The sequence below is a fragment of the Nomia melanderi genome, chromosome 11 (assembly GCF_051020985.1).
Source record: "Nomia melanderi isolate GNS246 chromosome 11, iyNomMela1, whole genome shotgun sequence".
Taxonomy (NCBI): Eukaryota; Metazoa; Arthropoda; class Insecta; order Hymenoptera; family Halictidae; genus Nomia; species Nomia melanderi.
In genome coordinates, this window is record NC_135009.1 from 7,135,303 (window position 1) to 7,149,050 (window position 13,748).

The window sequence follows — 13,748 nt, forward strand, 5'->3', positions numbered from 1 at the left end:
TTCCCTTCATAATTATTAAATTTCAATATTAATATATTAAATTTCATACACTGAACTTCAGAACTAGCAAGTTGTATCTTTATTAAATAGGTAATTACTTTCCCGTCACAATATATCTTCAACGCCTATCTTTACATTCGATTACATCTTTACTAAACAATCATCCTTGTGTTTATTAGAAGTTCCACCTTTTCCACGGTATCAAGCGTCAAAGATAACAACGATCCGGTGACGTAAGGCCAGGACATTCAACGCATTGTCGCCGAACGTTTACCCAAAACAAAGGGACAGTGTATTCGTAATTCGACGCACCGTGCGACGCTGTTGTTCTCCGACTAGCAGCCTCTTGAATATTGAACTGAGAAGCGGAACTTGGCAGAAGCGGATTAGACCAGTCACTTAGCGAACAACGCCGCGAGAACGAAAACAGGGGTATCCGAGATTATGGGGAAGTTTACTACGGAGACCGAAAGGGTGGCAGGGTTATTGTTGCCGCGGCTTTACGAGAAAAGTTGCGCAATCTGGCTGAAAGATGTCGTCCGACGGATCGAATGAAATGCAAAACACCCCTGTTGTCCTACAAGTTAAATTAAACGGCGCCGCGCGCCGCAGGCGCCGCCCCACGTATACACCCGTTAGGGTTGCGAGCAAATTATTTTTCCGCACTGGAAAACAACGGAAACGCCGAATTATTTCCACGAATTACCCTTCTAATATATAATTCACAATCACTCTGATTTTCTTGTTTATTAAGAAAAATATTTGTCAATATATATATTACAGTTCACCGTGATTAATTTCGTTATCGTTATTATCACAATTAATTTCACATTTTATGAAACAAAGAATCTCGAAGAACACTGAACCTATTTTAACCAGAACAAAATTTCATTTTAACATGTACGTGACAAATTCGATAATTATGTTTTTATGAAATATCTATGTTAAGGTTGGAACTGTAGAAATTTAAAGATTCGGAGATACAAACATTCCAAAATTCAAGGATTCGAACATTGAAATATTCAAAGATTTCTTTTTCTCCATAAATTTCTCAAAGCTCTCCAATTTCACGAAATAAGGTTAAAGCTATTTCTCACCAGGCCAAGACAAAAAAGCTCAACGTTACATTAACGGAAAGCAGAGAGGAGACATTGCACCGGACAGATTCATAATTTCTAGTAAATCGATTAGCTGATTTACGGGGGGTCGAAGAGGGATCAATTTTTTCCGGAAGATCCCCGTGCTACCAGTCAAAAGTAGCGTGATTTCTCTTCTTTTCTACCGAGTTCCGTGGATCCCTCGTTTTCCGGGGGGTTGATTTATACTAATTGAAAAATGACCGTAACTCACCGCCGTGATAAGAGCTGCCCCGATGGGGGGTGTAGACGGTGTTCCGGGGCTCGCGGCAGTGGCTCGGCGTGTAGTACTGCATAGGGTGGGGCACGTAATTGCTCGGGGTGCTCGGCACGTGTACCGGGTGGCAGTGCATGCATCTTCGCGGTGTCTCCGGCACGCCCTGAAGAAAAGAAGGTCCTGCAATGCGTGGGGATGGTACTATGTCCGGTCGAAACGATTTTCAGTTATTGCGATGGGAACATAGGAAAAATAATATTTTCTTAATTCGAGAAATAATATTAGAAAGTAATAGTTTCTCAATTGGACAAGTAATATTAAAGAATAATATTTTCTTAATTCGAAAAATAATATTAAATTACAATACTTTTTAATTGGATTACGTTAATTTAAAACATAACGAAGGAGAATATATTTTAGTTTAGAAAAAGTAATATTTATAAATATATATAAACGGCTATGAATATTTAAATGAATTGTTAGTTTTCCCAAAACAAGCGATCTAATAAGTTTTTTTCTCCTTTTTTAGCAGATAAAATTTGACATTGAAGGATTTATCATTTTTTTGAAATAGCAATGTTGTAATATGCTTCGCGGGTTCCGGAATATTTTTTAGCGAAGTGAAATTGTTGTATGTTCATATCGCAAGAAACAGGGTCCAAGAATGTTTTAATAAAAAGGGAACGAGACTTTATGGTGACAGTGTAATAGTTTTACCGGGGAAACGTTTAGAGAAGGGTCCGCACCGTGGATTCATAGCCCTTGACATTACGTGTCACATATGAGTGACAAAATTCTTGGTTTAGAGCTAGAATATAAGCTTCATGGTACGATGATGACTAACAAGTTTAACGTTCGCTGTAAAATTCGAGGAAATTACGAGCTAAACTACTACGACAAAAATGCGTACTAAAATTCTTATCTCTTCGAGAAAAATATTTTTACAGTGAACAAGACAAAGGGGTACGCTGTACACTATCTCAAATTCCATTTTACAATAAAGTAATTAATGCAAACTAATTAATTGAAAACTTTAATATCTCTATGAATTTTTAGCGCAACCTGATGCAGCAGATGTACCATTATTTATTTTAAAATTAATATTTTAATAAGTAATTTGAACAAAAGTAATCATTTGCTATCTTTTACTATTAATTTTCATTATCTCATATCTCCCAGAATTAAAAGAAAATGCAATAAAAAGATAGTTAATCTTTTCTTTTCTTAATTTATTTCAAAATGAATATTTTTCAAAATAGTAACAAATCTACACTTTGTTTAGTATTAATCTTCAATATTTCATATTTTCTAGAATATAAAGAAAAAATAGAGAAGTAGAAAAGTAGTTCGTTGTTTCTATTCTTTTTCATTTGAAAGTCATTGAATAAATACAAAAGAAATGGAAAAACAAGTGACGGTAAATCGAGGCGCGATGCGTAACCAATGTAAAATGGCGGACCGACGTACCCTGGAAATTAAACGTCGCTGGATTTACCGACGGGGGTGAAAGTGCCCCGAATGGAATACCGATTAGGAGAAATGCTGGGAGTAATTCTCACGGGCCTGATTAACGATTTGCCCTCCCACCGAGGTGAACGGAATCTGTGAACGAACATCGATTTCACGATCCAAAATTGATTCTTAATGATGTCGGTTCCTTGTCTGTTGGTATTGATTCACGAGATGTTAAGAACTTTTTTTTCCTGTAGAGTCATGTTCATACAGGAGGATTTAATGCATTTCAATCAACGATTTTCTAGAAATTTTATAATTTTTACTAACCTTTTGTTATTTATTTTATAGTAATTTCATAATTTGTACTAACATTACATTTTTTATTTTATACTGATTCAGTAATTTTCACGGTAATTTAAAACAATGGAAACGAAGAAAAAGTTGCATATATTCTATTACGGGTTGAATCAGGCTTCAAATAAAATTCGTCAAATTTCGAAGTGTTCGAAATTATAGAAATAATCAAATATTTAAAAAATAACATTCAGTGTCGAAGGATTATGAATCAGTGAATTTTTTTAATGTGTCGCGCATAGTAATTAAATTTCTACTTTCAGTAGGCGTCAGAGTTTAATTGTATAAATTCTGTACCTTGGCAATAAAGAATTAAAAAGTTGAAGTAGAAGTACCTAATGCGTTCAAGAATAATTCCCGCTAATTACTATGCAATTTGATGTTAACTTATTACAATTACCATCCGAATGGATAATTTTCGTCAATTAGTTCGTAATTAAGTGTAATAATTTTAACACATTCAACAGATCGAATTAAAACAGTAAATGTTTCAAAGGAAAATGCAAATTGCATTCGAACGGACCTACTATTTTCTATTTTCGAGCGTTCGATTTGCAATTGATTAACGTTCGTCACGAGATTTTGTCAACTCCCCTCACGTTGTGTTCGCCGCTGCCGTTCGGAAATGCTGCACGTATACTATGTACAATGGCGGTTGAGCCATGTTCGAATTGCCGTACGCGGTATCCGGTAAGAGCTCATTCTATGGGCTCGTAATCAACCATCCTGGAAAATTAGTGTCTCCATCGGCCATTTTGCGCGACGTTCATTACCGTGTACAATGCATATTTGGTACCGTTAATACGTCGCCGGGCTAGTTACGAATCTTATTGCACAACGCGCTGTTCATTTGCATTCGTCCCTGCGTTCTTCTGGTTCCACTGTTCCACGAAAATAACTTTTTTTTTATTTCGCCTTTTATCTCTCACCGTGCGCTGCGCAATTTGAAACAGTAAAATGCTTTAGCGAATAATTAAAGAAAAATTAAGATAATTAGGGGAAAAATGTACTGTCAGTACTACAGTAAACGATTGTAATATTTTATTTGTGACGTTCATGAATAACAGTAACACGAAAAATAATTTATTTACAAAAACCAACAACCGTAAAGGTAATATCTTACCTAACTCAGATCCAACCCAGAAACCAGTCAACTGAATTTAATATTTTTGTATAACTTTGTAACAAAGCGCATGTGACGCTATATTTATACCACTCGTTGCAGTAAAAATCAAACTCTCGAAATCAATGTTCGTCCACTTAAAAAACATCATTTCCTCTCAAAAAGCACAGCCCAAAACTTCCATATTTCGTTACAATTTTGTAATGAACCATAACCATATTCGCATTGCAAAAAAGTTGAACACCCTGTACATAAATATTCCACAACAACAAAGCCCCAAAAAAGACCTACCATTTTTCGCCGCTAATACGTAGGGTGCTGCAAAAGTTTCAAGAATTTCTTTCTTTCGTAAAGCTTTACAGTTTTGAGGTTAGGAAGTGTCGACGCTGCACAACGGAAAATACGTCAGTATTGAAGGAGAATATTTTGGAAAACGATAGAACCATTAGTTCAAACTTATTCGTGACTTTTCTCATTCTTCCTCGGAACTTTCGCAGCAACTCCATACTTAAACTCCCTCGCGTGTACCGGAAGTATAGTGCAGGGGATGGAGGATCGGCTGAATTTCCGAGTGAAATCAGACCGGCCGACGGTTTTTATTACCTGCATAGAATGCTGGGATCGTAGCGATCTTATCGAGCCGGCCGGGTGCAGCGAGGGCACGCTGCCCCCGAAGCTCATCGCGGAATTTCTGCATCCGCCCGGGGTGGACCAACCCCCGCGGACGCTGGCCGAGGTCCACCCCATGCCGCTGCCGCGATCGTCGATCAGCATTTTCACGGCAGACCGTGCATTTCACTGATCCCCTATTCCGACCCTCTCCACCTAGTGATTAATAAGGGGTGGGTTATCGGTCCAGATCGTTCCGGTGATTCCTATTTAACCCGGTCTTGAACCCGGCGACCTTTCGTGGATCGATCGATCGCGTTCGGGGAACATCCTGCGATCCGGCTGTTGTTTCTGGTTTTTCAGCTGAAAAGAGAAAAAGGAAGTTTCGTTAGAATGGTAATAGATAATTCAACCGCTTGCCCTATGATTTCTTTCGCATCTGTGCTCAATATTACGAGTATCGAGCATTTAATACGATTAACCCTTTGCACTCCAGAGGCGCCGTACGATTTGATAGATCAAAATTATCAAATTTAACACTTTGACTGCCACGGCGGATACCGATGACCGAAACCTTCAAATGACAAGAAAATAATTATGACTTAGAAGATAATTGATTTAGAATACTAATTTTCCATAACGCAAATTACTAGATAATAGGGTAATATAAGAATTTTCATATCAAAGAATTAATAATTCTTGCTTTGTATCTTTGCTGTAGAAAGGATAAGTGATACATAAAACACTGATGTTTCTCGTGGCAGTCAATGTGTCAATACATAATATTAAGGTTTGCATAATGTATGTGTTGGTATGTGAGATATTGAAATCGAACACTTTTGTTCCTTAATTTATATGTAATTTCTTCGTCAGTCAATTTCAAAGAATGCTGTTTATATCTCGTCAAATGATATTGCGTATTTTTAGTGAAAAACTTTTGGAGTGTAAAAAGTTAACATATCATCCTTATAGAAATTGTAATAGACTTTTTTCGGTTTCTTTATATATTTGGTATAGTATTTAAGTGAAATTACTTATTGTTATAATTGAAGAAAGAAAAGAATTTTATGCTTATTCCGTGTTTACGTTTACTCTATAGTTGTAATTGTATTTCTCTTGTGTTTGTTACTTTTATGTTGTTGTTCAATTTAATGTATGCATTGAAGGTGTAATTGTCTTTATTGTTATTATTCTTGTTAGTATTATTAATATTATTATGGTAATTGCTATTATTATTAGCACAGTAATAAATGAAACAATGCAACGGTATTATAATGCATAAAATAGTAGGTAATTCATAGAAAATGAAATTTGAACGATAATTAGACTGAGAAATGAAAAATTAAGTGGATTTAAATACTGTTTCATCCTATTTTTAATTCACCAAAACTATTCACAAAAAAAATGGAATTTCAATTAACTTCAGTTTCTACGAGTTCACCTGTAAAAACGTGGATTTGCATAAAGTTCCGCAGTCTAGTGATAATGTACCCGGTGATCCACTTTATCTCATGCGAAATTCAAAGTGTGTTACGCTTTAGCATAATATTTTCAGCAGTTTTTCCCGAGGCTAATGAATTCTTCGCTTGAAAATAGAAAATAAATGGAGATAACAAAAACTTGATAACTTTACTTATTTAACCAATAACACTAAAATAAAAAATAAATTATCTACAATATCTTTAAGAGAACATGAAAATTCTCTTTACAAATAATTATTTATGACATTGAAATAATAAATGTGTTCATAACAATAGTGTATAATTTCAGTAATTTCAATAATAATTTACATTTTAATGATTATTGCATATATTACAGATACTTGACATTTTACAATTATATCATAGACACTCTCATACTTCTTCAAAAATACTCAGCACATATACAATTTATTTCATTCCACCATTAAAACTTATTTTCTGCTCATATATTTCTCGTAAGATGTTGAAAACGTTAAATATTTTTCATAAAAATTTCATCCACCTTAATACTGTTAAATTCACAACAGTACCAACAATATAAATTCCATTCGAGCGCAAAATAAGATCATCTTTTTCTGTTCCAAAAGGAGAAAGTAAAAACTCGGTCCAGAAAAGGTTAAATATACTGCAACCATTCGAGTAGCGGTTACCAAAAGCGAATAATTCAATGTCCCGAAAGTAAAGTAGTCCACGTCACGTTTACCCTAATCTCCGGGACCAAAAAAGGGCTAGGCTGGCAAAAAGCGATGTTCGATTCGTCGCGGCCATGCCAAGTTTTCGGTTGCATCGTAAGTTCTGCCGGTTGCATTGGTATGCAGCAGGTTTCCCCGAAATGCCGCGCATGCACGGCATGATCGATATGTGACGGCGGTGTTAATTGGGGGACAACGCGTCCTGACACAGACATTACAAGAAATAAACAACGATGTAAATCAGGCGAAATCATCGACACGTGTTTCGAACAGGATCCTGATTAAAATTTCCATTCACGATCAGTGAACTTTAATTACACGAATTCCGACGCGTAAAATTCATTTTCGACGATATTCCGAAATTATTGAATTTGTTTACACTACGGATTACAAGTATGGACATTTTTTTAGATGATCAATGTATTATTATTTTGAATTTATCACTTTTTTTACATATTTTATTATTTTGGCATTTCTGGTAGTTTTTGTCATTTTGTCATTTTTATTAAATCGTTTTTATCACTGCGAAATTAAAATATCCGTTCAACGAAGTTTAATAGTTTAAACTCCGACGCGTAGAATTCGTTTCCGATAATTCTTGGAAATGTATGAATACAATTCTAAACGAAATTTAATGCTATTCGTCGCTAAATTCAAATTTGGAATTTTGTCGGAATTAATTTCTAACGCACGAGTATAAGTTTTCGTAACGTTAGTTATTTATAAATTTTCTGTTATTCTTAGATTCGGATAAATTCTAGATAAATTCTTTTTCGTGATTTGATTAAACACTTTAACTTCGACGTTTCATCTTTGCAGATCTACGATTCGCAGAACTGGTTTCCATAGATTTAGCACAAATAATTTACTTTTGGGGATCCCAAACTCATAGGCGTCTCATTTCCATGAACTTCTAATGCGTGAATTTCACTTCTGCGGAAATCCGGTAGAATTCATTTCCATAGATTTCCCTTGCGTAAAATCCATTTCGGTATACATTATCCCTTGAACATTTTTAAATATTTATGAACTCCGCGTGCTAGAAAAGAAAAGTAAATAAACACAAAACACTTACGAATTATTTCGTGATTTCCGCTTTACCGTTTCTGATTAATGAAACATCGTAACTTAGACTATATCAGGGTAAAACTTGTTTTATTAAAACGAAATGAGTTCATTATATAACAAAAGGAACACATAGATAACAAAGAAAATGTTTATAAATCTAATATGAACACATTCGCATTGGGAAACGAGAATTCTCGCGACAAGTGTGCGCTTCATTGTCAATCAACTGTCTTCGTTGTCAATCAATCAATTCTTAAATAACAGGATTATATACGACAACGGTACATAGATAAAACAATATTAATACTACGTGTGTACAACTCATGGACAATTCAATAAAGTATATTAATCACAAAAATAATTATCGCAATTTTAATACACATATATTGAAATACTTTTATATCATTAACATTCAAAATGACTGGTTTCAGTTGTTTTCTTTCGCAATTATTGATATCTTAAAATCATTGAATATTCGAAATATATAATTTCACTTGAATACTATAATGCATGTCTAAAGAAACTGAAGATAATCTATTGTTATAATTTTTATAGCAATTACATATGAATAGTATTAAATGCTCAGTGGTCCTAGTGTTAAAATAGCTCGTTGTATGAGAAAGTTTTAGCAAAAATTTGTGCGATTGTGTTGATCATTTTGACCTGTGAACAACTGAAACAGCGTAAATAACAGATCGTCATATTTTCTGCGTATTCTTAGCAGGAAAAGCGTTGCAAAGGAGAATCGCCGCGCGAAGGACCAGGAACGTTAACCAGACGATCATGTACGATTCCTCGAGACAGATAATCTTTATTTCGCGGGATTTACGGTTTCCAGGGGGAAGACCCGATGACCGGCGTCCCACGTAAACTCGATACCCGTTACATGGTCGCAACCCGTTCGCCGAAAGTTCCGCAATAAGAAGGCGAGCGGCGTGGCGTGCTGGAAACAAATGGCGGATTTGTATTCGCCAGCGGCGATCAACGTATATTTCAACTACATGGGGGCGAGAATCCCGTAACGGCTGCAAAAACATGGAAAACCGTAAATCTGACTGGGAGAACGCTGTTCAATAGAAACGTTTGTACGAAAATATTCGCGTGTCGGCTGCGCGCAGTGGGACAAATTATTCAATTAAATCGAAATTTTATCACCGGATTATTGTACGTTGTTAAGTGTAATAGTTGTGTAAAGTAATTTATTTTTACTTTGGACTGTGTAAACTGGCAAGTTACTTTTTAATTAATAAAGTTTTTACATTCCCTTCTTTTCGGAAGCTGTTCTTTAAATTTCAAAAACTGGGGAGTTACTTTTAACTAATTAAGGTAATTTTATGATTTGTTTAATCTTATTGTTAATTGATTGGTTTGATGGATTTTTTGAAATGTACACTATAGAAGCTTAGAAGGCTTTTATGAAACAAATTTCATTTCTAATTTATTGTAAGTTGTTAAGACAACTTTACTTTTACTTTCAATCTTACAAGTTTGGAAGATAATTTTGATTAAGGTAAATTTATTATTTATTTAATTCTATTGTACATTGATTGTTCTGATTGATTAAAGTAACTCTGTTGCTTTTCTGTTCAGAACCTATACTTCGAAAGCTTAAAAGTCTTTTATTAAACCCATTTCATCCCCAATTTGAAGGTACTTGTTGACTACATGAAAAGATCTGCTTTTCTTTCGAGCCTTAAGAAGATGACGGTTTCTTTTAATTAATTAAGTTGCTTCCTTGCTTCTCTCTTAAACAGTTTACTTTAAACCATAAAAACACCCCATAAAGGATATGTTTTCAGGAAAATACGCCTTTTAAAAGCTTAGGAGCTTTTTGTTAAAATGTTTTATAAGCAGGTGGAGTCAGTTTCGTGCAGTTTGTCAAGGGAAGTCCACATCTAATGAAAGAAGCCGTTGAAGTTCATATAAATGCAAATGAGTCGGATCTTCAGGTACTTCGGGTACTTAAAACATTAACCCGTAAACCGGCAAAATTAAGAGTTACTTTGTTGCTTCCATTATTAATAGTTTCCCCGTATAATCCTCTTCGTAATTTTAATTTTTTCTTCCTAGCTTTTGTTGTTGCAGCAAATAATCTGAATTGCTTGAAAATTAATTATCACCGAAGTGCCAGAAAGCTACAATTTTATTCTCAATTCCACATAAGTATCACCAAATATAATCACTTAAAGATAAATAGTTAACAAATATAATAACCTACTAATATAATAACTTAATAAATTCTTAATGAATATAACAATATTATAACTAATATTATTAACAGTATACACTTTTTATTACGAATTGCATTAATCCAATTATATTTTGAAATATCACACAGCGTTTATGATAATGTTATCGAGCTAATTTTAAATAAAGCCAGATCGAGGGCCTCTGAATTGCCAATTAACTCTCTATGACGAAGTCATTTCCACCGAGAGCGAGGTCCGCGGCGAGAAAAAAAGAAAAGAAACCATCCCCTCGATCATCATCCACATCATCCCTTCAAAAGGAAAGCCCGTCCCTTCCAACAAAAACGAGAAAGAAAACCACTCTGCGCACCCTTCAAGATCCCTCCTCGCCTTGGGTTCGGTTCAAAGGGACGCCGAGACCCGCAGGCCTGCCAATCTCCACCGGATGCACGCGTCCAACAAAACCCATTGCACACTGTATACAAGGTGGTACATATTTTTCCGCGCCCCGACAAATTCTTTGCTTTACTCGACGGGTATTATAACGTGTTCGGAATGTCGCTATAAATTTTCGCGAGTATTACGTCCGAGGCAAAATGTTTTGAATGCGGGGGTAGTTAAGGATCGGAAAGTCGGAAATTTGGGAAAATATTTTCGAACCTCTTCGTGTAGCAAATTTTCATTTATAAATTGTAAGTATACTTCTATCTGAAAGTAGAATAAAATTATAGAAAAAATAGATGCTTTTAACAATGTCTTTGAATAGTTTTTTACTCAAGTAAATTTAACATAATTGTTTGTAGTTTACAATGTTTAAGGTTTCTAGGAATAACGTCCTTTTTAGAAATATTGTATAATGTACTAAATAATTTGATTAAACATGTATAACATCGTGAATGCTTATTATTTATGTTAATAAATACTCTTAATTTCGTTGCCACTGTTTTAGTATACTTTCCTTCGGAATATAACATAAACTCTTAAATTAAATTCGTGTGATTACACTCTTATGAGTTTCTCTGTCAATTAGTTTATAAATCATGGAATGCACATTTTATTTATTTACATTCGTTTAAGTGGAATATCACTTTAAATGTTGCACAAAATTTGTTGATATAAAGTTATTGTTTGGCCAGTCACAACTATTTGCTTCGGAATTTTCTCACTGTACGAATACTTTCGTCCACCAGCGTGCATACTATCGGCCGAAAGTTTGGAATGGCTCTGTGAATCGGTGGAAATAGAGATACGCTTGTTATTTCAACTTAACCCATTGCCTTGCCATTTCTTTCACAACTGTGCTAGTCCGCCGGATTTTATGGTTCAAAATTTTCTGTTGAAACCTTCATATTTTATATTTCTCCGAAGATTCTTCACGATGTAATTGCATAAAGCTATTTGTAATATACAAACAATTTCAAGTTTCAAAACTTCGAATCTGAAATTTAAAATTTCTATAAATTACAAAAAAGTCTAGTGACAAATGTAACGACCACTTTCCACTCTCTAAATTTTCTAATATAAAATCTTGGTATCGAAACACTCGATTGAGTTTAACTTACTAACTTCGTCAATTCCTCTAATCTCTACATTGCAAGAATGATCACTTCACCAAAAGAAACAGCTGAATTAAACGAGATTTTTCGAAGCTTTCCCGCAAACAACACTTTCCAAACGAAAAAAGTGCCGTTAAAAGTCGTCCCCAAAGATCCCTCGCAAATCCGTGAAGATTAGGAGAATCAGGATCCTCGTGTTACCAAAAAGCCGGCTTGTTAGCGCGTCGGGTCCTCTTTCATCGAACACCCCGTACAGACAGCATCCGGCGGCGTTCATTTTGCCCGGCTGTGCCGGATGGCCGGAAGGTCGAGTATTAGGGTAGTCCGCCGCGACGCGGCAAAAGATGCCAGTTGACAGAGGCGGCAGACTTCTGATCGTCGCTAGATAGAAACGCGACGGACACCCATGGGGGTTGGATAATCCTGCTAGATTGAATCCAGCAGCGTCGGGCGGGAACGGAACTACCTTCACAGGGTACTGGTGGGTGTGTGTGCATGTACAATGTCGCACAAAACTGTATGGACAGTTAAAATTTCTCTTTGGAATCTGTAGTATGGTATATTAAATATTATTAATGTCAACCAATAGGTATTCACTGTTCATGTTCCTGGTCACTACATTTCCACTGGAGAATTTAGACTGACTATTCTACTAAATTATTGAAATTATATTCAACTGCTTCAATGAATTGTTGAACTTCTATTTACTATTTTAATAAGTCACTGAATTTAGATTGACTATTTCAGTAAATTACTGAATTTAGATAGACTATTTTACTAAATTACAGAATTTATATTTAGCACTTTGCTGAATTACTGAATTTACGTTTACTATTTTGCTATGTTTACTGAGTTTATATTCACTATTTTACTATTTCGTAAAGTTCGTAAGACATTTTTTGAAATTCCATATTCCTTCAAAGAAAATCTTCACAAGAATCAAGGAAGTGTCCACATACTTCCGAATAACAATGTACTGCATGTGTACTCTCCTCAATTCCGTGCAGGTATTTACACTATAGATGGCCGTGTACTACACGGACGATCGTAATACCGTGGCTGTTCAAGCGAACCACGTCTGATTCCATATGAAAACATTCCCGGTGAGCGTGCGGGGACTATGAGGAGCGAACAAAGCGCATCATCCTTATCTTTCGTCCCTGTCCGACCCACCCCAACGACGACGCGGAGATTCGAGAGTGTCGGACAGGAAATCGGACCGCGAGGAAAACACGCGACAGACAGAGGGCGGGGAAGAGATCGAAAAAACGAGAGGAAGAAAGAAAAATAAAGAAAAACAGAGAGAGAGAGAATATAGAGAAAGACAGAGAGTGGTTCGATCTAGCTTTTTCCTTTTGCGGGAAGCACGAGAAGGTTCGCGGGGGCGGTTTTGTAAATTGACCGGGCGTGCGCTGGCGAGAACGAGCGAACGTATCGAGGAACGTGGAATGTTTCCGCCAGGCTTGTTTCGCCTGGAATTTTGTTCGGTATTTGCTGGCCGTATTGACAAATCGTTGATTATGTTGCTGGTAACTGGTCCGGTAGAGTAACACGCCGGGTTTTGCGAAGGGTTCGCGTTGTTTATGAACTTCTGAACGCGAGACGTTGGCTGTTCGATCGCGTTTACCGTGATGAGGAGAAGCACCTTTGATTAACGATTACGAGAATTTTATGGTAATTCGAATAAAAAGCGTAGAAATCGTTGAGAAGTATATATAGTTCGCGAACTTTTGAATGCGGATCATTGATTACTGGTGTTAGACGAAGAAATAAATGTGGTTAATGATAATGAGAATGTAACGGCGATTCGACCGAAGAAGTTTGTACAGAAAGGTTAACAGGCAAAAACCAGAGCACAGTTACGAAAT

General features: G+C 35.8%; 1 protein-coding gene across 4 annotated transcripts in view; it reads right to left on the reverse strand.

Moving 5' to 3' along the window:
• LOC116428851 (monocarboxylate transporter 10) overlaps positions 1-13,748 on the reverse strand; it is a 189,355-nt gene that overhangs the window by 101,037 nt on the left and 74,570 nt on the right. For all 4 annotated transcript variants that reach the window (XM_031981010.2, XM_031981011.2, XM_031981008.2 and 1 more), the window contains 2 exons: positions 4,889-5,257; positions 1,351-1,516 (listed from right to left, as the gene is read on the reverse strand). In XM_031981010.2, coding sequence (XP_031836870.2) covers positions 1,351-1,516; positions 4,889-5,059 — 337 coding nt within the window. In that variant the 5' untranslated portion in view covers positions 5,060-5,257. The remainder of the gene's footprint in view (positions 1-1,350; positions 1,517-4,888; positions 5,258-13,748) is intronic.